The sequence below is a fragment of the Pristiophorus japonicus genome, chromosome 15 (assembly GCF_044704955.1).
Source record: "Pristiophorus japonicus isolate sPriJap1 chromosome 15, sPriJap1.hap1, whole genome shotgun sequence".
In the NCBI taxonomy this organism is placed as follows: Eukaryota; Metazoa; Chordata; class Chondrichthyes; family Pristiophoridae; genus Pristiophorus; species Pristiophorus japonicus.
Genome location: NC_091991.1, coordinates 52801003 through 52826741, shown reverse-complemented (window position 1 = coordinate 52826741; position 25739 = coordinate 52801003). Strand labels below are relative to the sequence as shown.

Genomic DNA, 25739 nt, shown 5'->3' with positions numbered 1-25739 from the left:
CAGCGGTTCAAGAAGGTGGCTGACCACCATCTTCTCAAGGGTGTCATGTATTTAAACATCTTGCAATGACATAGTCATGTAACTGTAACTCATGTACACTGTACCTGTACCCTAGAAATGCACACCTTGACCACAGTGGGTGAACTTGCAGGAGACACTCCTCACCTGGGTTTCCAGGTATAAAAGGGGAGGTCCCACCCAGGGTCAGCACTCCTTGGTCCTGGCAATAAAGGTGAAGGTCACAGAGTGACCGGGTCTGATATATTCATGCCTTGTGTGAGTCTGTAGTAAGGTGCAGGGGATACTACATTTGGCGACAAGAAACGGAAATCACCGAACCACGAGGATGGCCACTGGTGACACAGAGGAACGCCACTGTGTGTGTGAGGACTTCGTAGAAAGACTCCAGCAGAGCTTTGTCACAAAGGACTGGCTGGAAGAGACAATGGCTGACAAGCGGAGGGCGCATCTACTGACCAGCTGCGGACCACAGACGTATGTGCTGATGAAAGACCTGCTCGCACCCCAAAAGCCGGTGGACAAGTCCTTCGAAGAGCTCAGCCAGCTGATCAGTGAGCATCTCAAGCCGGCGAGTAGCGTGCACATGGCCCGGCACCGGTTCTACTCTCACCGGCGTCAGGAGGGACAAAACGTCTCGGACTTCGTGGCGGAACTGTAGCGCTTGGCCTGTCTCTGTAAGTTCTCCATCCTGCAGGCCTGCAGGATGGAGATGTTAAGGGACTTTTTCATCGAAGGCATTAATCATGCCGGCATTTTCAGGAAGCTTATAAAGACTAAGGACTTGACTTTGGAAGGGGCGGCGTTGATAGCTCAGACCTTTATGGCAGGGGAAGAGGAGACCAAGCTAACTTACACGCGCAGCCCTGGTCCAAATGTGGCGACGGACCAGGGAGTTAACATGGTGAACGTGGCTCGGGACCCCGCATGCAGGCAAGGGCATTTCGAAACCGCCCAGGCAGCAACAGGCTTCAGGGTGGGCCTGCAACAAGGACAATGGAAAGGGGATCGGCAATTCATGCCATCTCGAGGAACAATGCGTCCCGCGATGGGATCATTAATACCCACCAATAGAGTGCTTAGAAACAGCCAAATGGGCAAACAGAGAGGAATGCCTGGTAATAGTCCTTTTGTTAATAGCAATCTCAATCTCAGCTCATGCTGGAGGTGCGGGGGTAGACACACTGCGAGAAGCTGCAGGTTCCAGCAATATACCTATAGGATTTGTAATGTCAGTGGACACTTGGCCAGGATGTGCAAAAAGGCAGTGGCGAGGCTAATCTGCGAGACAGAGGAACCAGACGAGAGGTCTGCAATGCAGGATGAGGCCTGGGGTAAAGCCATAGATGAAGTTCAGCAGGTTCATGTGGCTGACGTCCACAGCTCATACACTAAAACGCCACCCATGATGATGAAAGTCTTACTGAATGGCATCCTGGTGCACATGGAGCTGGATACAGGAGCTAGCCAGTCACTCATGAGCGCCCAACAATTTGAGAGACTATGGCCACACAGAGCTAGCAGGCCCAAACTGGAACGCATTGAGATGCAGCTACGGACGTACACCAAAGAGATCATCCCAGTGCTAGGCAGTGCAAACTTGGTGGTAACACATAATGGATTACAGAACCGGCTGCCACTCTGGATCGTTCCGGGAAATGGCCCCGCGCTTTTGGGAAGGAGTTGGCTAGCTGAGATGAATTGGAAATGGGGGAATGTGCACGCCATTTCATCCATGGAGTTCATGCTCACATGTCCTGCAAAAATTTGGGTCACTGTTTCAACCTGGTGTCGGAACGTTCAAGGGCACTAAAGTAGTGATATGCATCACTCTGGACACCAGACCAGTGCACCACAAAGCCAGAGCGGTGCCGTATGTGATGCATGAAAATTGAATGTGAACTGGAGAGGCTGCTCAGAGAGGGCATAATTTCGGCCGTTGAATTCAGCGACTGGGCAAGTCCCATCGTTCCCATCCTCAAAGCAGATGGCTCGGTTAGGATTTGTGGCAACTACAAAGCCACCATCAACCGAGTATCGCTGCAAGACCAATACCCGCTTCCGAGAGCGAAGGACCTTTTTGCCACGCTGGCAGGTGGCAAGCTGTTCACGAAGTTGGACCTCACTTCAGCCTACATGACTCAGGAACTGGCTGAAGAATCCAAGCTCTGACCACCATCACGACACACAAGTGATTACTTGTCTACAACAGGTGTCCGTTCGGCATTCGTTCGGCAGCAACATCTTTCAGAGAAACATGGAAAGCTTGCTCAAGTCCATTCCTGGAACGATCGTATTCCAAGACAACATTCTCATAACGGGTCGAGACACCGAAGAACACCTTCACAACCTGATTGGACCGGGTAGGCTTGCGGCTGAAAAAGGCCAAGTGTGTGTTTTTGGCCCCAGAGGTCGAGTTTTTGGGCAGGAGAGTTGCCGCAGATGGGATCCGGCCCACTGAATCAAAAACAGAAGCGATCCGCCGGGCGCCCACGCCGGGCAACACGTCGGAGTTGCGATCATTCCTGGGACTTTTGAACTATTTCGGGAACTTTCTGCTGAACTTAAGCACATTGTTGGAACCGTTACACATGCTCCTGTGTAAAGATTGTGAATGGTTTTGAGGGTTTGTCAAGAACGGGCTTTCAATAAGGCGAGGAACCTGCTGTGTTCCAACAAACTGTTGAGTTTGTATGACTCTTGTAAAAAACTGGTCTTAACATGCGATGCGTCATCCTACGGGGTTGGGTGCGTGTTGCAGCAGGGTAACGATGACGGCCGACTCCAACCGGTGGCTTATGCCTCCAGGTCACTCTCCCAGGCAGAGCGTGGATACGGCATGGCCGAAAAGAAAGCACTCGCTTGTGTTTACAGTGTGAAAAAGATGCATCAGTACCTTTTTGGTCGACAGTTCGAGCTAGAGACGGACCACAAGCCATTAACATCCCTGTTGTCCGACAGCAAGGCTATCAACGCTGGGCTCTCACTGCGTATGACTACACTATACGGCACCGGCCAGGCACCGAAAATTGCGCTGACGCGCTCAGCAGGCTCCCACTCGCCACCACCAAGGGGGCGTCGGAGCAGAGCACCGAGATGGTTATGGCCGTTGAGGCTTTTGACACTGCGGGCTCCCCCATCACAGCCTGCCAGATCAAACTCTGGACCAACAGGAACCCCCTCCTATCCATGATAAAGAAATGTGTCCTGACTGGGGATTGGGCGCCCGCACACAGGGTGTGCCCCGAGGAAGTCAGACCGTTTCACAGACGGATGGATGAGCTTTCCGTCCAATCCGACTGCCTGCTATGGGGCAGCTGGGTAGTCATGCCCCAGAAAGGAAGGGAAGCGTTCATCAGGGAACTCCACAGCGAGCATCCTGACATCGTGTTAATGAAGGCCATTGCCCGGTCACATGTATGGTGGCCGGGGATTGACTCAGACCTGGAACACTGGGTTCGCGGGTGCACAACGTGTGTCCAGCTGGGCAATGCCCCCAGGGAGGCCCCACTCAGCCCATGGCCCTGGCCCACTAGACCATGGTCACGTATTCACGTAGACTATGCGGGCCCGTTCATGGGGAAAATGTTCCTGATCGTTGTCGATGCATACTCGAAGTGGATCGAGTGCATCATATTGAACTCGTGCACGACATCCATCACCGTGGAGAGTCTGCGTACGGTTTTCGTGACCCATGGATTGCCGGACATCCTGGTCAGCGACAATGGCCCGTGTTTCACCAGCCATGAATTCCAGGAGTTTATGTCGGGCAATGGTATCAAGCATGTCCGGACAACGCCGTTCAAGCCGGCTTCCAATGGCCAGGCGGAACGGGCGGTCCAAGTCATAAAACAGGGCATGCTACGCATCCAAGGACCCTCCCTTCAGTACCGCCTATCGCGCCTCCTGCTGGCCTACAGGTCCCGCCTGCACTCGCTCACGGGAACTCCTCATGAAACGCACGCTCAAGACGCGACTGTCCCTCATCCACCCAGCCCTGACAGACATTGTTGAGGGCAAGCGCCAGTCCCAAACCGAGCTCCATGACCGAAACTCAAGGAAGAGGTGTATAGAAATAGATGACCCGGTATTTGTTCTTAACCATGCTTTGGGACCCAAGTGGCTTGAGGGCACCGTAATTGGCAAAGAAGGAAACAGTGTCATGGTGGTCTGACTAAACAATGGGCAGATATGCCGCTAACACTTGGACCAAGTAAAGAAAAGGTTCAGCATAGACACGGAGGAACCTGAAGAAGAGCATGAGATGTCAACTGCCAGTGGACGAGCAACAAAGACAGCCCTCAGCATGCACAGTCCCTGCGGCCAGCCCGGACAGGCCGGAATCAACTCAAGTGACAAAGACGCGTGCCAAGGCTAAGCCACCAGAGCCACAACTGTGGCGCTCCACGAGAGAGTGTCGACCACCTGACAGACTTAACCTCTGAAACAAAAAGACTTAAGGGGGGAGGTGATATCATGTATTTAAACATCTTGCAATGACATAGTCATGTAACTGTAACTCATGTACACTGTACCTGTACCCTAGAAATGCACACCTTGTCCACAGGGGGTGAACTTGCGGGAGACACTCCTCACCTGGGTTTCCAGGTATAAAAGGGGAGGTCCCACCCAGGGTCAACACTCCTTGGTCCTGGCAATAAAGGTGAAGGTCACAGAGTGACCATGTCTGATATATCCATGCCTCGTGTGAGTCTGTAGTAAGGTGCAGGGGACACTACAAAGGGCAATTAGGGATGGGCAATAAATGCTGGCCTTGCCAGCGACGCCCACATCCCTGGAACAAATTTTTTAAAAAGGGGACAGGCATGATGCTGTTCTGAAAATCCCACCGGTTGTTTGGGGATTCTGCCGCTGATGTGTTTTTACAGGTGCAGGCAACCTGCCCCAGCCATGCAGACGTGTCCCTCCCAGGATTTGGGAGAGAGTCTCTAGCTTGGAACTGAGCCAGGCAGGGTTTCTGCTCCAATTTGTCCCAACCGAGTGGCCTTGCAGGAATTTTGGAATTTTATCGTGTGTTTTCTGTGGAATAGATTAATTGTAATGAATCTTTTTGTCGTGCTGGAGCTCAAGGAAATCAGTTGAAATAACTTTGTGATTGCATGTCATTTATTGCACAGGTCCTGGGCTGGCATTTCTTGCCTACCCACAGGCTGTAACACAGCTGCATCCATCGTCACTATGGTCCATTCTCTTTTTCTCCATGTTAATGATGCTTGGTCTTGATTCACAGGTTAGTATTGAAATAAGAAGCAATTAAAATGATAAAAAAATTATTTCTGATATGACATCCTCTCAAGCATCAAAGGAGCAAATTAGTATGATTAAGTTTGAATTAAAATAATTTTAAAGTTATGTTTACCCAATCCTTTCTCCCTTCCTCTCCTGAAGGTGCCATTTCTGGTTGCTCTGGTACTTTGTCCAATGACCTTTATTCTTGTGTGAGAGCTTAGACAGTGAGCCATTTGATCCTGAGGTGCATGAGAGTTAAGCAAGTTCCTTACCTAACATTCACACACATCAATTTTCCAGCCGGAGTCACGAGATAATGATCAAGAGTGGGAACACTGGCTATTTTGCCCCTTCTTGGCCCAAGACATAGAGGAACTGCAGTGAAGGGAACCCTCATGATGTGCGTGGAGTGCAATATGTAGGCCCTTCAGTGTATTCAAGGGCAGCACATTTGCCCTGTGTGACAGAAAATAGAGTCTCTGAAGCCTAGAATCTCTGCTTGCGCAGCAATTCACCACACTCGACAGCAATCGGGTATGGTAGCATAGTGGTTCTGTTACTATTTGAACCTGAGCTGAGATTCCAACCCCATATCCTCTCCATCACCAAATCTGCCTACTTTCACCTCTGTAACATCGCCCGTCTCCGACCCTAGTTCATCTCATCTGCTACTGAAACCCTCATCCATGCCTTTGTTACCTCTAGACTGGACTATTCCAATGCTGTCCTGACCAGTCTCCCACCTTCCACCCTCATAATCTTGAACTTATCCAAAATTCTACTGCCTGTCACTTAACTCCCATCAAGTCTTGTTCACCCATCACCCCTGTGCTCGCTGACTCACATTGACTCATGGTCCGGCAACGCCTCGATCTTAAAATTCTCAACCTTTTTTTACAAATCCCTCTGTGGCTTCGCCCCTTCTTATCTCTATAACCTCTTCCAGCTTTGCAACCCTGCGAAATCTTTGTGCTCCTCCAAATCTGACTTTTTATGCATCCCCGATTTTAATCGCTCCACCATTGGTGGCCATGCCTTCAGCTGCCTAGGCTCTAAGCTCTGGAATTCCTTCCCTAAACCATTCCGCCTTGCTTTAAGATGCTCCTGAAAACCTACCTCTTTGACTAAGATTTTAGTCCCCTGTCCTAATAGCTTTTTATATGGCTTAGTGTCAGATTTTGCTTGATAATCGCTCCTCTGAAGCGCCTTGGAATATTTTACTACATTAAAGGCGATATATAAATACAAGTTGTTGTTGTTACTGGACTAATAATCCAGCGACATGAAGACAACTCCCATCATGGCAGTTCGTCAATTTAAACTCCGTTTAAATAAAAAAGCGAAATAAATCTGTTATCAGTAAAAGTGTTTGATTGTCATAAAAACCCAACTGTTTCACTAATATCCTTTAGGAAAAGGAACTTGCCATCCCTACCCTATGTGGCCTATATTTGACTCCAGTCCCACACCAATGTGGTTGACTCTTAACTGCCGTCTGAAATGGCCTTAGTAATCCACTCTGTTATATCAAACAGGACTTCACAGGTGCGATTATCAAACAAAGTTTGACACCAAGCCATATATAAAGCTATTAGGACAGGGGACCAAAAGCTTGGTCAAATAAGTCATTTTTCAGGAGCATCTTAAAGGAGGAGAGAGAGGTATCAGCTTCGAACTAGGCATCAGATTCAGATACGACAAAAGCACAAAGCCCTCCTCACTAACATCTGGGGATTGGTGTCAAAGTTGGAAAAGCTGTGCCACAGAAAAGTCAAGCAACAGCCTGACATAGTCATACTCACAGAATCATATCTATTAGCTAACATCCCAGACTCCTCCATCTCCATTGTTGGGTATGGCCTGTCCCACTCGCAGAGGTGGGGGCACTGTTGTATACAGTCGGATGGGAGTGGTTTTCGAAGTTCTCAACTTTGATTCCGAATCTCTGAAGTCTCATGACTTTAGGTGAAAAACGGACACGAAAACCTCCTGCTGATTACCAGCTACCACCCTCCCTCTGCTAATGAATCAGAACTCCTCCATGTTGAGCACCACTTGGAGAAAGCACTGGGGGAAACAAGGGCACAGAATGTACTCTGGGTGGGGGGACTTCAATGTCCTTCAGGTCTCGGCCAGCTCGTAGTACCAAAAAAAACCAAGCTGGCCAAGGCCTGAAGCACATAGCTGCCAGACTGGGCACTGAACATGACCAACATGAGGGAATAACCTCATCCGCACCAATCTATCTGCCGCATACGGATCTGTCCATGACAGTGTTGGTAGCAGTGACCTATCCTTATGGAGACCAAGTCCCATCTTCACAATTAGGACACTCTTCAACATGTTGTGTGGCATTATCCCCGTGTTAACTAAAATAGATTAAGAACAGATCTATTGCTCAAAACTGGGCATCCATGAGGCTCTATCGGCCATCATCAGCAGCAGAATTGTATTCCACCACAACCTGTAACCTCATGGCTTGGCATAACCCTCTCACTTCCATCATTATCAAGAAAAGCGACCAGCCCTGGTTCAATGAAATGTGCAGAAGAGTATGCCAGGAGCAGCATCAGGCATACCTCAAAATGAGGTACCAATCTGGTGAAGCTATAACTACATGCACGCTAAACAGCGGAAACAGCATGCTATAGACAGCCAAGTGATCCCACAACCAACAGATCTGATCAAAGCTTTCCAGTCCTCCCACATCTAGTCACAAATGTTGGTGAACAATTAAGCAGCTAATGGGAGGTGGAGGCTCCCTGAGCAGCCCCTTCCTCAATGATGGTGGAGTCAGCAAGAGTGCAAAAGACAAGGCTGAAGCATTCGCAACAAGAATACCCTGAGCCATGGCTACAGCGGGTAGCAATCTGGAGAAGAGCATTACAAGTAATTACTCTGTGTGCTGGTACATGCGGCCTGAGGCCTGAGCCAGATTCGGCATAGGACCTCTTTTGAATGGAAGTGATGCTGAGCTGGCTGGTAGGTAGGTCTGAAAAGAGGTGGGGAAGGAATACCAATCTGAGGGAGGTGAGCTCCGGTTGGGTCAGGTTAAGGCCTGAAAAAAAGGTCATAAACCTTTACTTGCTCCTTCTGGCTCCACAAAAATATAACTCAATAAAAGTTTTTTTGAGTAGCTTCAAGTCATCCCTTAAAGGACCACTATTTAGGTCACTCAAGACCTCAGTACAACTAAATGGAACTTGCATGGCCGTGAGGTGAATTTCTCCCTCCTGGACTCTGGGAAAGCCAGCCAGTTCTACAGAATTGTGTTACCCTCTCACATGGTCAGTGGTGAAAGTGATAAAGTTGTTGGCCCTGTTGAATAATGCAGCTGTGACCCCCTTTGATACATCGCAGTAAATGCATTATACTGCAGATGATCCCAGTAGTAGCTTGGAATGAACCTTGAAACCAAGGTGACATTGATGGCCACTGGCAGTGCCAAATAGATTTTAGATCTGGTGCACAGCTCTTCCTGAAGGAGATAGCTCAGCTCTGTCACAGCCTCCTCGATAATCATCAGGTACTTCTTAGGTACACCTTATCTCTCATTCCCAGGTAACTGCTCTAGTACGGTAGTCCTGCTGTATTACGTACTGTTGGGCCTGAGCATTCCCGTTCCTTGTTGCCATCTGAATTCACAGCGGCAAATTCCTGCCCTTGCTGGTTCTCCTCTACCAATTGCAGTTGTGGTATATAATACTCTTCAAACAGAAAGCTCGAAGTTTCACTGAAAGCATGCAGATTCACCTTTAATAACACCAACAGCCATGTACATGCTCTAGTGATGAGACAAAACCACTGCACTGACCTTTTGTTCCCTTAGATTACTTAGATCCAAATGCACTTGTGAAAATTGTAAAAATAGGAATCTCAATGGACCAACTCCTGATCTTAGAATCTAGTAGTGACAATGGTTTTACTTCTCCTAAATCTATTGTGTTCATTTCTTCTATATTTCTTACTCTGCTTCTGTTCTAAATCTAATTACTTCCTTTCAGTTCTGCACAGTGGAAGGCTTCATTACTGCGCTAATGGACGAATACCCTCATAAACTGCGAGTTCATAAAAAGCTGTTCATTGCAGTGGTGTGCATCCTGTCATATTTCATTGGATTATGTAACATTACTCAGGTACATTTGGAATAAAATCCTTAGACATGTCTCATTTATACTGTACTCTTCAGACTACAGACAGGATATATGTCAACACTTGAGATATTGCTTTAACTACAGCTCATAAGTGATTTGATCAAAAGTAAGTTCACAGTTCAATTTTTTTTTCAGGGGTCTATTTCATGCTCATCAAGGTAGGATATGTGACTGCTGAAGAATGCTAAATTTCTCTTTCCACTTTTTGAGCTTTATGTCAGCATCAAGGCAATTCCAGATCAATTATAGCATGGGTCAGATTCAGAATAAAGTGATTTATTTCATGTCCCTTAACTGTGACCTCAAGATGTCGCTCTCCTACAATGGTTTGGCTTTTGCAATGGTTTTGATTTTAGCACATCAGACTCTGCAAGTGAGGTTGCCAATTTTGTGCCAATAAGTATTGAATTACCAACAGTTTTGGGCTGTAGGGATGGATCTAGCTCACGCCATTTCAATCACAACCCCTGACAATCATCAAAGATAAAATAATTTAATTACAATGTTCTGGGGTAGATTCAAAACTGTAATCTATAATGTAACCCAAGTCTCCTCAATCCTCTATGAGCATCCTATATCCACTCTATAATGTAACCCAAGTCTCCTCAATCCTCTATGAGCATCCTATATCCACTCTATAATGTAACCCACATTTCATAGATTCTCATTTAGTATCATTTCTTTTTTCAGTTCAATGCTTGAAATATGATCAAAATGCATATTTCTTGCAATCTTTATATTGGGTAGCACACTATCATGAAGTAGAACTCTTACCTTTATTTCCTTTCATGGCAAACTCAGCCAGGATACCAGGTGAAGGTCTTTTCCAGAGACGGTCACTCTCATAACCAGGGAAAGACCACTGAGGAAAAAGATACAAAAGACGGAGTGAGATTTTATTCCCCTTCTAGTTGGTCTCTCCATGCCACACATCATCCATGGCGGTTGGGTAGCCTATTCCCAAGTTTCTGGAACTCCTCTCTGAAAGATTTGTGTAGAAATTATAATGTAATAGCCTGCGAATGACTTTTAGATTGTTTTTCTCTCCCTTCCTGTGAAAAAGTGATTGACTGACACTTTAGGGGAAAAATTCGATCGCGCTTCATTTAGGGCGGTAACCCAAACGGAGCGGTAATTTTAGCGCCTTGAAAAAGTTTGCACGCTCCGCCCAGAAATTCATCAGAATTGATTGACGAGCTGACAGGGGCGCTAAATCATCCGTTGCACACTACACCTGGGGAGGATATAATGAAAGTTTAGTCGGTAAATTTGGCGGACCAATTGCGCATGCGCCAAACTCCAATTCAGATCCCGGTAAAAGCCAAGTCTTAAAGGCGCGGCATAGTAATGAACCATTACATTTTCAAAATCACTTGTTTTCAACCGTACTGTTATGTCTGTCTTCCGCTGCAAACTCGGAGGCTCACGTACGTGCTCTGTGTAAACGTTTCACTGACTGTGACCTCCGAGGGAAGTGCTTCCTCATCCCTTTAAGTAGCCACCAGTTAACGACTCTGCAAGCCTGTACTGTCTGTTTTTCCAGACGTTGTCCTTGGCGGTCACTAAATGAGACGGCTGCACCGAATTTACTGACCGGGGCGCAAGCGTGGGCGTTGCACCAGGACTGTCATCAGGTTCGCACTGATCATCATCAGCTAGGCGCTACTGGTTTGTACCCCCGGTGAGCCGCTAATGAATTTTTGGTCAGGGTGCTAAAAGCTGCGTTCCCAGTTGGTAACCTCTTACGCTCCCATTAACGTCCTCTCTGGCCGCTAATTGAGGCATTAGACAACCGAAAACCTAGCCCTTTGTGCTTAACGACAATGCTATGGTTGTAATCAGAACTCAGAGTGGAGAATTAGTAGCACAAACTCTCATTCCACCACTATGTTGTGCTGTATGTTAAAACTCCCACACTGCATCACTAGGAAAATAGAAGTGGGCAGTGGGTTGCTGAAGTTGTTGCTTTATAAGATGAATCAATGGATTGCCAGAGCTGTTGCTAGGCAAGTTAAGTCAGTGGGTCACTATAACTGCTGTTGTCAAACTAAAGCTATGAGCTATTATTGTTCCTGGATGAGCTGGGACATTTGGCTTGTATTGCAGCTGCTGAATGAGGTAAGTTAGTGAGTTACTATACCTGCTGTAAAAGTAGGCTAGTGGGTTTTCACCACTTTGGGTCAGTGGATTTTCACAGCTGCTGGGTCAATGGGTTTTCACTGTTGCTGGATGAACTAGGTCAATAGGTTGATGTGGTTTTTTGTGCACTTTTCTGACTGTTGGACCTGCTGTCCCAAAGAATGAGTACATTAATGCTTGTTGCATTTTAGTATAGTTACTATTGCCCTATACTCTGAGCTGATTTAAAGATAGTGTTCTGAGAAGATTTTTTTCTAACTGATTTATAGTTTATATTTTATACCTTGCATTTCTAAACTTTGTTTCTGTTTCTAAATATAGGGTGGTCTCTACATGTTCAAGTTGTTTGACTATTATTCTGCTAGTGGGATTACCCTCCTCTTTCTGGTATTCTTTGAGACTATCTCAATATCTTGGTTTTATGGTTAGTGACTGTTTTAAATATTATTTTATTTTCTTCTTATTAGGAACCAGGGTCGAGTCAGATATGTTTACATCATGGTCCCTGTTAATCTCCCATTGTAGTCAGTTATGGAAGGGACAATGGCATAATAGTAGACCTAGATGTAGACATCGGCATAAATGGTCCTCTTCAATTCCTACGGTTTGGGAGCGACAAGCTATACTGATGATTATTAAAAAACTAGATCCAAATAGAAATAGTGAGGCACTTAAATTTTAAATCTCACACCAACAGGTGCACTGGGCAATGGCAAGACATGGCTTTTGATTCCGCACAGGCCCTCAGCTGTGTAATGAAGGGGAAGTACTCAGCAGAAGGGAGTTTCTTCTCTAAAACCTAGAGATTCATTCTTAGACTGCTATTCTGTGCCACCCAGTGGTGAATATAGATCGGCATTGCCCGAGGACGGAGAGAAGGCTCTCTGCCTGGTGTCCCAGGAGGAGTCTGGTGATCTAGAAAAGGTTAGGAGGGGAAATCAATCTTCAGCTTATTTCCCCTGAATCGCTAATTTAGCTTTCCTTTCTTATCACTAAACCAATAAAATTTGTACCACAATGACACTCCTTACTTGACTAAATTATGTAGGCGATGAAGTCATACTGGCAAGTGGTTTGATTTGGTCAGAGCAGAGTTTTTTTTGCAGATAGTAAGAACATAGAGGTAAGTATGAGCCTACTGAGGGAGAACTATCACTCAGCAAGATTTCCTCTGCTTTCTGTCACTGGAAATTGCTGTGGGTGTAATGCATTATAGCAGTAGCAATTAAGCAGCAGGGGACTGCAATTTCTGGAGTTCTCAGTTTTGCTTACTTGCTACTTGCTGGTGGTAAAATTATTGTGTTTTTTTTTACTAGACAACGACTTTCATGCAGTCTCTGCAGTAAGGTTATTTATAATGCACATACGGTCATTATTAACTCCTGAGGAGGATGCATATTAATTTGATGTCTTAACGCATTGCTCCCATGAAGCTCTAACCTGAAATGGGCATTAAAGGTCACCAGTTTCTTCTACATTGGGAATCCTATTTTAGATTGGCCAGTGGCGATGACATCTATACTTTGCATCCCCAATCATTCTTAAAGCACTGTCCTCTTGACAGAATGCCACTAATAAGTTTCAGTTAATCCACCTAACTAAAATTATTTTTAGGTATTTACACCTGTATTTTGCAGTAGCAAAGTTTGTATAGGTTTCCAATAAACTTGCTCACCCAACTAGTTACTATACACTGTTAGGACTGGATCTTCATGTTAATATTGGTGTCTTCTGGAGCATGCTGATTCAAACCATACCATAGCAACACCCAATCTCTGTGTACCAAACTGCAAAGCACCCTTGGTATTGGCAGTCATGAAGGACTCTGTATACAGTGTGCATAACCAATCTCCTAGCCATTATGTAGTACATACACAAAAAAAATACAAATTTCAGGGATCTGTTCCAAAATCCAAAGTAGGGTTGAATGGCCATCTTCACTGTTTCCACTGCGGTCATGTATTATAACCAGAACGCAGCACCATTATTTATAATGCTATTGGGTTACTTTCTGGCAAGCTCAGCTAGCAATGATCCCTGGAAGACACACTTTTTCCAATCTGTGTAAAACACTTCACTTGGGTATAACCAGATTTTCAAATAAAAGCAACATGTGTAAAAGGAAATTGAAATTCACTAGAAGCATTTGGCTTAAAAGGCTATAAATTTTGATTGTTTTTCACAGGTGTTAACAAGTTCTATGAATGCATTGAGGAAATGATTGGGTACAAGCCATGCATATGGTGGAAGCTTTGTTGGGTATACTTTACCCCCATTGTAGTTCTGGTAAGACAACGTCCTCTTTGGTAGTGTTATGAAGTTGTTGCGTATTTCACTGACAAGAGTGCACTAAAGCTTTTCTTATGTGATGTTTTTTGAAATATATGTAAACTTGTATTTACTCTGTACAGCCACCAGAGGGCTCATCCCTTGGAGTCCCAAGGGATCCCATAATCCCTTGGGAGCACAGGTATTTAAGGAGGCCTCATAGGTTGGAGAGGCACTCTGGAGACCTGCAATAAAAGACTACGGTCGCACTTTAATTTGAGCTCACAGTGTTCAGTCTGACTCTTTCTCCATGCATAACAACTGGCGACGAGATACAGATAGCGAACCCAAAGATGCAGAGTGGGTGTCCTGGAGAAATTCTCGGAGGGAGATGATTGGGAAACTTTTGTGGAGCGACTTGACCAATACTTCGTGGCCAACGAGCTAGATGGGGAAGAGAATGCTGCCAAACAAAGGGCGATCCTCCTCACCATCTGTGGGGCACCAATGTATGGCCTCATGAAGAATCTGCTCACTCCACCGAAACCCACGGAGAAATTGTACGATGATTTGTGCACACTGGTCCGAGAGCATTTGAACCCAAAGGAAAGCGTTCTGATGGCGAGGTAACTGTTCTACACCTACAAAAGGTCTGAAGGCCAGGAAGTGGCGAGTTATGTCGCCGAGCTAAGACGGCTTGCAGGACATTGCAAATTTGAAGGACATTTGGAGTACATGCTCAGAGACTTTTTCGTACTTGGCATTGGCCACGAAACCATATTTCGCAAACTTTTGACTGTAGAGACCCCAACCTTGAATAAGGCCATAGCGAAAGTCCAAGCATTCATTGTCGCCAGTGACAATACTAAGCAAATCTCTCGACACACAAGTGCTGCTACAATACTGTGAATAAAGTGATGTTGTTTTTGAATTGCAACATACAGGGCAGGTCACACATGCCTGCAGCTGCACATCCGCGGATGTCTCAGAGTCTACCAGCAAGGGTGATGAATGCAAGGCCATTTACACCTTGTTGGTGCTGCGGAGGTAATTATCGTTTCCATTCATGCCGATTCAAAGAATACATTTGCAAGGGCTGTGGAACAATGGGACACCTCCAACTTATGTGCAGGCGAGCTGCTAATCCTGTTAAACCTACAAACCACCATGTTGCAGAGGAGGACAGATCCATGGAGGATCACGATGAACCAAAGCCTCAGACCAAGGAGGCAGAGGTACATGGGGTGCACATATTCCCCATGAATTGTCCCCCGATAATGCTGAATATTGAACTAAATGGACTCCCGCTGTCAATGGAACTGGACACGGGCACAAACCAGTCCATTATGGGCAAAAAGACTTTCGAAAGACTGTGGTCTCAAGGCCAATCTTAACTCCAATTCACGAAGCTAAGAACTTACACGAAAGAACTGATTCCCGTAATTGGCAGTGCTACCGTAAAGGTCTCCTACGATGGAGCGGTGCACAAGCTACCACTCTGGGTCGTACCGGGCGATGGTCCCATGCTGCTCAGCAGGAGCTGGCTGGGAAAGATACGCTGGAACTGGGACGAAGTCCAACGCTATCGTCCGCTGATGACACTTTGTGTGCCCAGATCTTAAACAAGTTCCCTTCGCTGTTTGAACCAGGCATTGGGAAATTCCAAGGAGCAAAAGTGAAGATCCACCTAATTCCGGGGACGCGACCCATCCATCACAAGGCGAGAGCAGTACCCTCATGATGAGAGAAAGGATAGACATCGAGCTAGGCCGGCTGCAACAAGAGGGCATCATTTCACTGATCGAATTTAATGAGTGGGCCAGCCCGGTCGTTCCTGTCCTCAAGGGTGACGGCACCATCAGAAGCTGTGGCAATTACAAAGTAACTATTAATTGTTTCTCCCTGCAGGACCAATACCCACTACCAAAGGCCGGTGACCTCTTTGCAATGCTGGTGGGAGGAAAGACGTTCACGAAGCTGGATCTGACTTCAGCCTACATGAGGAATCATCGAAGGGCCTCACCTGCATCAACATGAACAAAGGTCTTTTTATTTATAACAGATGCCCATTTGGAATTCGATCAGCGGCGGCGATATTCCAGAGAAACATGGAAAGTTTACTGAAGTTAGTCCCGCACACTGTGGTCTTCCAGGACGACATCTTGGTTACAGGTCGGAACACAGCTGAGCATCTGCAGAACCTGGAGGAGGTTCTTAGTCGACTGAACCGCATGGGACTCAGGTTAAAATGCTCTAAATGCGTTTTCCTGGTGCCTGAAGTGGAGTTCTTGGGAAGGAGGATTGCGGCAGACGGCATCAGGCGCACCAACGCGAAGACGGAGGCAATCGAGAACACACTGAGGCCACAGAACGTGACGAAGCTGCGGTCGTTTCTGGGACTCCTGAACTACTTTGATAACTTCTTACCGGGTCTTAGCACACTGTTAGAACCACTGCATGTCTTACTACGAAAAGGGGATGAATGGGTTTGGGGCAAAAGCCAAGAAAATGCTTTTGTAAAAGCGAGAAAATTGTTATGCTCAAACAAATTGCTTGTGTTGTATGATCCATTAAGCGTTTGGTACTAGTATGTGATGCGTCGTCATATGGCGTCTGGTGTGTATTGCAACAAGCTAATGATTTCGGGAAACTGCAACCGGTTGCTTATGCATCCAGAAGTCTGTCTAAGGCTGGGAGAGCCCACAGCATGATTGAGAAAGAAGCGTTAGCGTGTGTCCAAGGGGTAAAGAAAATGCATCAATACCTGGTTGGGCTAAAATTCGAATTGGAAACTGACCATTAGCCATTCATATCCCTGTTTTCCGAGAGTAAAGGGATAAATACCAACGCGTCGGCCCGCATCCAGAGATGGGCGCTCATGTTGTTCGCATACAACTACGCCATCCGCCACAGACCAGGCACAGAAAACTGCACCGATGCTCTCAGTACACTGCCATTGCCCATCATGGGGGTGGAAATGGCGCAGCCCGCAGATTTAGCCATAGTTATGGAAGCATTTGAGAGTGAGAAATCACCCGTCACTGCCCGACAGATCAAAACCTGGATGAGCCAGGACCCCTTATTATCTCTAGTCAAAAGCTGTGTGCTTCACGGGAGCTGGTCCAGTGTCCCAGTGGAAATGCAGGAAGAGATAAAGCCGTTCCAGTGGCGCAAAGATGAAATGTCTATACAGGCAGACTGACTTTTGTGGGGCAATCGTGTAGTGGTTCCCAAGAAGGGCAGAGTCACCTTCATCAATGACCTCCACAGTACCGACCCATGCATCGTAATGATGAAAGTGATAGCTAGATCCTATGTGTGGTGGCCCAGTATCAATGCGGACTTAGAGTCCTGCGTTCACAGATGTAATACATGCTCGCAGTTAAGCAATGTACCCAGGGAGGCGCCGCTAAGTTTATGATCTTGGCCCTCCAAACCATAGCCTAGGGTATACGTCGACTATACAGGCCCGTTCTTGGGTAAAATGTTCCTTGTGGTTATAGACACGTACTCCAAGTGGATTGAATGTGAGATAATGTCGGCTAGCACGTCCGCTGCTACTACTGAAAGCCTGCGGGCCATGTTTGCCACTCACGGCCTATCCGATGTCCTGGTGAGCGACAACGGGCCATGTTTTACCAGTGCTGAGCTCAAAGAATTCATGACCCGTAACGGAATCAAACATGTCACATCTGCCCCATTTAAACCAGCGTCCAGTGGTCAGGCAGAGAGAGCAGTGCAAACCATCAAGCAAGACTTGAAGTGGGTAATTGAAGGCTCACTGCAGACTCGCCTATCCCGAGTCCTGCTTAGCTACTGCACGAGACCCCACTCGCTCATTGGGATCCCACCTGCTGAACTGCTCATGAAAAGAGCACTTAAGACAAGGCTTTCGCTAGTTCACCCTGATCTACATGAACAGGTAGAGAGCAGGCGGCTTCAACAAAGTACATACCATGATAGCGCAAATGTTTCACGCGAGATTGAAATCAATGATCCTGTATTTGTATTGAATTATGGACAAGGTCCCAAGTGGCTTCCCGGCACTGTTGTGGCCAAAGAGGTGAGCAGGATGTTTCAGGTCAAACTTTCAATTGGACTCATTCACCGGAAACACTTGGACCAAATCAAACTCAGATTCATGGACTATCCTGAGCAACCCACCTTGGACCCTACCTTTTTTGATCCCCCAACATACACACCAGTGGCAACCGGCACCACGGTTGACCACGAAGCAGAACCCATCATCCATAGCAGCCCAGCAGGACCCAACACACCAGGCAGCACAGCAAGGCCAGCTGCACAGCAGTCCAGCGAGGGCCCAACAAATGATCCAACAATACCAGCTTTCACACCGATCAACCAGGGCAAGAAGGACCCCAGATCGACTCACATTGTAAATAGTTACACTATCGACTTTTGCGGGGGTGGGGCGGAACTGTTGTTATTTCTGTAAACTTGTATTTACTGTCTACCAGAGGGCTCATCCCCTGGAGTCATAAGAACATAAGAACATAAGAATTAGGAACAGGAGTAGGCCATCTAGCCCCTCGAGCCTGCTCCGCCATTCAACAAGATCATGGCTGATCTGGCCGTGGACTCAGCTCCACTCACCCGCCCGCTCCCCATAACCCTTAATTCCCTTATTGGTTAAAAATCTATCTATCTGTGATTTGAATACATTCACTGAGCTAGCCTCAACTGCTTCCTTGGGCAGAGAATTCCACAGATTCACAACCCTCTGGGAGAAGAAATTCCTTCTCAACTCAGTTTTAAATTGGCTCCCCCGTATTTTGAGGCTGTGCCCCCTAGTTCTAGTCTCCCCGACCAGTGGAATCACAGGGAGCACAGGTATTCAAGGAGGCCTTACAGGCTGGAGAGGCACTCTGGAGACCTGCAATAAAAGACTAAGGTCACACTTTACTTTGAGCTCACAGTGTTCAGTCTGACTCTTTCTCCATACATAGCACTTTTGGTCTCTGGAGTAGTGTGATAACACAAGTATGATACCAGAAGGCTGCTCTTTTACTACAAACATAGGTCCCACAGACCACAATAGACCCAACCTGCATAGCACCAACTACATAAAACCATGAGGGCAGAAAACTAGTAAAAGCCTGTTTATTGTAAATCTTTTCTTTTCATTTCTTTCTTTTCTAACTCTTTCCTATTTTAATTCTTTCTGAATCTAATTCTCCCTCTCTGAACCAATTCGTTTGTCTTTCTCACTTTCTTTGAAATTGTTTTCTCTCTCTTCCTTGAATTATTTCTCTCTTGTTACTAATGTTATTTCTTACATTTCCTCCTGGATACTTAACGTGCACATTTCTTCACATTCCTACTTCTTTCTGTCCTTGCCCCAATTTCTTTTCATGAAAGAAACCTTGCATTTGCCGCTATCTCAGACATCACACCATCCATGTCACATGACTTGATCATTCCCCAATTTGGACCAAGTTAGTCCTCGTAATGAACCACAAAAAAATATAATGCCCCCTAACAGCACAGTAGGTAAAATACATCCCGTTTCTGATCAGGAAGATCCCCATTAAATTCCTGATCTGTTCTGAGTTATCTGATTTCAGCATACGTTTTGATAGATATACAACATATTGACCTCAGTGTCCCCGGATTGGAGTGAAGAAAGATCATACTGCGTTCCCACTCCTGATTATTATTCAGGGCTCTCTACTGGAAAGTATACAATTAGTCATAAGAAGAAGAAAAACCCAGACCTGGCAGTAATATTCCCCATGATTGAATCCCCCATCATAGCCTCACGCATAAAGAATGGCTACTTAGATGAGCTCCAGGAGACTGTGCTGATAGAACCATACCCCTGGATGTCAGTGACTTCAGCAGAGGAAGGGAAAATTGGGAGAAAGACAAGTTTAATAAACCACTGAATGTGACAGTGATGTCCTTAACAGAATATAGTTTAATCACTTGTTAACAAACTGCTATCCCTCTTCAGTCAAAGCCAGTCAGGCAAGTTGTCCACATTGCAGGACTTCGATATGGAATTCAAAGTGAAGAAAATGTTGGTGCAGTAACAATAATCTGCCTGCAGATGGCTTTAACATGCTTAGTAAATTTTAATTTTTTTTCATAACATTTATTGGTAGGATGTCAATACTGCACACACTTCTATTTTTTATTAAATTGTCACAAGATCCTGTTTTTTTTTGCTGGTATTGTTCCCTATGTGAACTCAGAATGGTGTAACTAATTTAGACAACCTAACAGACGTTAACAGTCTCCAATGGTCAATTATGCTTAGTGCATGATACAGAGTGCTTCCTCCTTGCTTTACTTTCACAATATTCGTGCACACATTGAACCATGGACATCACTGGAAAATCTCTGAAGGTCTTTTACATCCTGATACACCTTGTCCTTACAACACTTGAAAAATCCCCACCCACACTTTAAAAAATATAAAAATTACTTGCAAGCTACTTACCTTAAAATGCCAGTGAACTGTGGTATAATAGAATGTTGTTAATGTTGTATATATCCAATCAGTGCGCATACATCATCCAAATATTGTTTTTTGTGCCTGAATTTTAGGGAGTATTTCTCTTCAGTGCTGTTGAAATGACACCACTGACTCTTGGGGATTACGTCTACCCCAAATGGGGGCAGGGGATTGGCTGGTTCATGGCACTCTCCTCCATGGTATTTATCCCAGGATACATTGTCTACATGTTTATCACCACAAAAGGAACGTTCATACAGGTATGAAAAAAACCCCTCAGCATCTGGAATTCAGACTCTGAGCACTGGACTTCATGCCTTTCATGCATCTTATCAAAGGGAATTCAAGTCCGTAACTTCTCAATTCAATTAAGTTGAGAGCTACATATGAAACCTGTTTGGTGCTGAGGACCCATAGTTATTGAAGGGGTAGGAGAGAGTAAGTCAAGCATTATACCGATCATACTAGATCCATGATGCTCTAGTCATCATTCTATTTGTTTATTTATGTTTCTACAAACATATATGTATTACTTGAGGCCTAATGAGATGTTTGACAATCAAAGGCTGACTCAGTGATCCTGTATGTTAGGAGAGCAGATGAGCAACCGGTGCAAAGGGACCTTTACACTGGAGGCTATGTACCAATATCATTCTGGATTGCAACCCAGTGTGCTTCTGCATTTAGTAAGCTGAAGTGCTTGCATTCATTTTGTGTGCCAGCCTCATTATAATGCCAGATTTTAAGCAAAGCTTTTAAATGTATACAATTCAGTGACATTTGTGTAGATTTACTCTTTTGCCTTGTACATTCATTTGGAATGCAAACAATGGAGGTTCCATGACTGAAGAAGCCTTGAATCACGTCTGTGTTATTTTTGTAGTGTTCACAGTTCCTTTGTGCTTTTCTTAGTAATTTTCTGTTTCTGAAATTTTATTAATATTTATTTTCTTAAAAAAAGAGAGAGTTTTTTTCTTCCTCACTAAGGTTAAGTTTGTTTTTAAAGCACCTTACATATAACAAACAAGTGATTGAAGCATTGGTCAGCATGGCTAGCACCGTCACTCCTTTCACACCATTAGCGTGACACAGCTGCCCAATATCATACTGCTGCTTCTCCCAAAGTACATGAGGTTACTGATGGCTGTCATGTCCCCTAACCTGAAGCCCATCCTTGTGTTACAATGATTCAATATGTGAAGCCCTTAGAAAATGTGAGTGTTGCAAGGTTTTCAAATGTACATTGCATCTTCACTCTGTTTCCTACTGTGGCCTGGGTATGTATGAGATGCAATGAAAGAGCTTAAGTTTATGACAGTGCTTGATGTGATCTGGCTCCTTTTTGAGAAGTACTGTCACTCCCCAGATCATTCTATAGGGGGTGTCTCATTCTCTATACATTTAAATACTGAAAAAAGGTTTAAATATTGAAACCAAAATGCGGTCAATGGGTTTAATCAGTTTTGTGTCTGTTTATGTATAACGATAATGGTACTCTTTGTTGGTGTGTGCTGATCTTAACACTGAAAGATTAACAATTGTGGCTTCATTACAACAAGTTAATGGGAAAATCACATGCTTTGAGTCCTTATGATATTCTGTGGCTTAATGTAATAGCTGAAATGTTTTTTTTTGGCTTTGATTTCTTTTGGTAACATCTTTTCTTTCTCTCCTCACTATAGCGTTTGCAAGTGATGATACAGCCCAGACAAGAGGTCATAATTCAAAACAATGGGTTGAAATCCAACCAGTCTCTAAACAGAAGCTACGCTGATGATACTGTTTAGTTGTCTACCTTCATAAAGGCAAAAGCTCTATTCCCCCCTTTCGCTTTTTGCACAGCAATCCACAGGCGCGGTTAGATTGCAGTTAGATTACAGCTTGTTCTACTGAACTGGTTTCTATTCATCAGTTATAAAAAAGGTGTTTTCTTTTTGATAACTCCTGCCAGATTAAAAATAAACATCACTTTTCGCACAGTGCAATGTCATCTTCCTCTTTTCAGTTACTATTGTCAATCTGCCCAATAAAGCTGCTCTACATTGAAACTTCTTGTTCTCACCTGTCCCAGAAAGGATTGCTACAGGTACCACCAAAGGACTTGGGATTAGTCAGAAAAGACCCTGCGATTTGTCATTTAATGTGACCCTTCTGTAGGTTCTGTTAACATAAGCAGAGGTTAAGAACAGTTAGATTGTCTTATGCCCATCCCAGTATCTAGACTTGGGTATCTCCTCAGTGCCTCTTTTTACAACAAGAGTCACATACTCAGTGGAATGAACTGCTTGGTACACTGCTCTGAATTTTCCCCTATAAAACAAACCCTGAAAACAAATATTCAGGAAAATAGTATGTGTCTGCTGACTGAGATGATCATTTCCATTATATATCTTGGGCGTGAACATTTAGCTATTTATATTATTGCTGTCGCAAGAAGAAAATAAAGAAATGAATGCTGCCATAGATAAAACATCACACTAATTGTTTCCTGTTGCATCATTCCCAGGAATCTGTGCCCATAGACAAATAAAATAAAACAGAAAAACTGCAAATGCTATAAAGAAAATGTTAGAAAATACACAGCAGATCAGTTAGAGGTGCTGCCTTGTCTCTGGTGGTTCAAGTGAATTTTAAAGATCCAATTGAACTATTCAAAGGAAAGGAGAGACTTCTCCTGATATCCTGGTCAACAATCTTCCTGCAATCAATACCATCAAAAACAGATTCACTGGTCTTTTTTCTCACTTACTGCTGTGTACAAATCAGCTGCCATATTCGCCTACAAAATAACAACACATCAAAAGTAATGAATTGGCTGTGAACTGCTTTCAGGTATCCTGAGGATGCAAAAGATACTATATAAATGCAAATTATACCTTTCTTTCTCTTACTTCCACATCTGTGAAGAATAATCATTCCATGTAGCTTAATGTATGAGAGTCAATGATCTATCCACACAACTTGCTGTATGAAGGTCTAGTGGTCCCTTCACATGGCCATGTATGAGGGCCAGTGATTACGTATTATTACCTTTTTATCTGAATTTAAACATGTAAAGGGATGGTAAATAAATTCATCTATACTCATTAACATGGTAGACTGAGACCAATGTTTTCTTTCTCTGCATGTCTTTTGGAACTGAACTGCAATGCAAGACTTGCAAGTTTAGAACTTGGCAGTAAACTGTGAAAGGGAATCATGATGTCCCTACATCACAGAGCAAATGTATTTTCCAGTTAAGGGATCACGTGAATCAAAAGAAATCAGAAAATGATTACATGGAACAAGGAGCAACTGACTCCAGATCAGTAACAAAATTGGAAATTTGATGATGAAAATCCAATAGTTAGACAAAGTTGCACTGAAGAACTTGCTTGAAGATAATGAAAAGCGAGTATTGAACTCAACCTTATACTTATAAATAACTAGACTGTCACACAACAGGGGTGTTAATCTAGAGATTGTAGAGTAATGCTTAACTCACTTTGGATGTCAGAGAAATATTTTCCAGAACTTGGATGTGGAGAGTAGTGGGCTCAATGAGCTGAATGCTTTTCCTTGTTCCATCTTTTATTGCATTCACATGTGTGTGACTCTTAGAAGACCCCACACTTTATATTTAGTCTGCGCTGAATTAGTTGAGCTTGGCCAGGACAACAGTGGAAATGTTTTAGTTGGCCTCAGGTTCCCTGAGCTGAGGAAGGGAAAATGTGGCAGGTTTCTGATCACAGTCATAGAATCATAGAATAATTACAGACCAGAAGGAGTCCATTCGGCCCATTGAGCCCGTGCCAGCTCTCTGCAACAGCACCTCAGCTAGTCCCATTCCCCTTCCCTTTCCCCATAGCCCTGTCATTTTTTTTCCTTCAGGTACTTATCCAATTTCCTTTTGAAAGCCACAATTGAGTCTGCCTCCATTACCCTTTCAGTCAGTGCATTCCAGATCCTAACCACTCGCTGCATAAAAAAGTTTTTTCTCGTATTGCCTTTGGTTCTTCTGCCAATCACCTTAAATCTGTGTCCTCTGGTTCTTGCCCTTTCCACCAATGGGAACAGTTTCTTTCTCTACTCTGTCGAGACTCCTCATGATTTTGAACACCTCTATCAAATCTCCTCTCAACCCTTCTCTGCTCTAAGGAGAACAACCCCAACTTCCCTAGTCTATCTACGTATCTGAAGTCCCTCATCCCTGGAATCATTCTCGTTAAATTTTTCTGCACCCTTCCTAAGGCCTTCTCATCCTTCCTAAAGTGCGGTGCCCAGAATTGGACACATTACTCCAGTTGAGGCCGAACCAATGTTTTATAAAGGTCCATCATAACTTCCTTGCTTTTGTACTGTATGCCTCTATTTATGAAGCCCAGTATTCCATATGTTTTTTTTTTAAACTGCTTTCTCAAACTGCCTTGCCACCTTCAACGATTTGTGCACATATACCCGTAGGTCTCTATGTTCGTGCACCCCCTTTAGGATTGTACCTTTTAGTTTATATTGCCTCTCCTCGTTCTTCCCATCAAAATGTATCACTTCGCACTTTTCTGCATTAAATTTCATCTGTCCACCCATTTCACCAGCCTGTCTATGTCTTCTTGAAATTTATCACTATTGTAATGTATTTGCTTCATGGGTTCTTTGCTTAAGAATTCATAGCAACACATTGCTATTAAGAACAAATTGGTTTATTAATAAAAGGTTTAACAATCACACTACACATTACCAGTTCAACTGTTCAACTATTTTAGTTGTGCACTTTAAACAAATGCCCCCTGCAAGGGGGGGGGGGTCACACTCCAAAATAAAATGTTTTTCCAGTGCCCGTTTTTTTTGCGGGGGGGTGGGGGGTTTTAGGGCACTAAAAACAGAAATTATACAAGTGCCCCCTGGCTATAAAACTGGCAAATTAAACAAATTAAACTTTAAACTTAAATGATCAAATTAAAATTTGGTTGCCGGGGGTGATGATGCATTCCAGTCCCTCTGGCGCCCACCTCTCGTGGAAGGCCACGAGCGTACTGGTGGACATCGCGTGCTCCATTTCCAGGGACAACCTGGTTCGGATGTAACTGTGGAAGAGAGACAGGCAGTCGGGCTGAACGGCCACCTTGACCGCCCGCTGCTTGGACTGCTGATGGCCCCCTTGGCCGTGCCCAGGAGCAGTCCTATGAGGAGACCTTCCGACCTGCCCGCTCCCCTCCGCACAGGGTGCCCAAAGATCAGGAGTGTGGGACTGAAGTGCAACTAGAATTTGAGGAGCGGCCCCTTCAAATAATGGAAGAGAACCTGCAACCTCGCATACTCCATAAAAACATGGAACACGGACTCCTCCAGACTGCAGAAATTGCAAGCGGCCTGGGAGCCTGTTAACCGACTTAAAAACTTATTGCACGGGACCGCTCCTGTGGACGGCAAGATGGTGCGCCATGGCGTGTCCG

General features: G+C 44.9%; 1 protein-coding gene across 1 annotated transcript in view; it reads left to right on the top strand.

Annotated features, from left to right (window-relative positions):
- The window catches only part of LOC139281476 (sodium- and chloride-dependent GABA transporter 1-like), a 60850-nt gene extending 38756 nt beyond the window's left edge, over nt 1-22094 (top strand). The window contains exons 9-14 of the mRNA XM_070901647.1: nt 5157-5269; nt 9273-9404; nt 11883-11985; nt 13747-13847; nt 20400-20567; nt 21990-22094. Coding sequence (XP_070757748.1) covers nt 5157-5269; nt 9273-9404; nt 11883-11985; nt 13747-13847; nt 20400-20567; nt 21990-22094 — 722 coding nt within the window. The remainder of the gene's footprint in view (nt 1-5156; nt 5270-9272; nt 9405-11882; nt 11986-13746; nt 13848-20399; nt 20568-21989) is intronic.
- Nucleotides 22095-25739: the final 3645 nt, after the last annotated feature.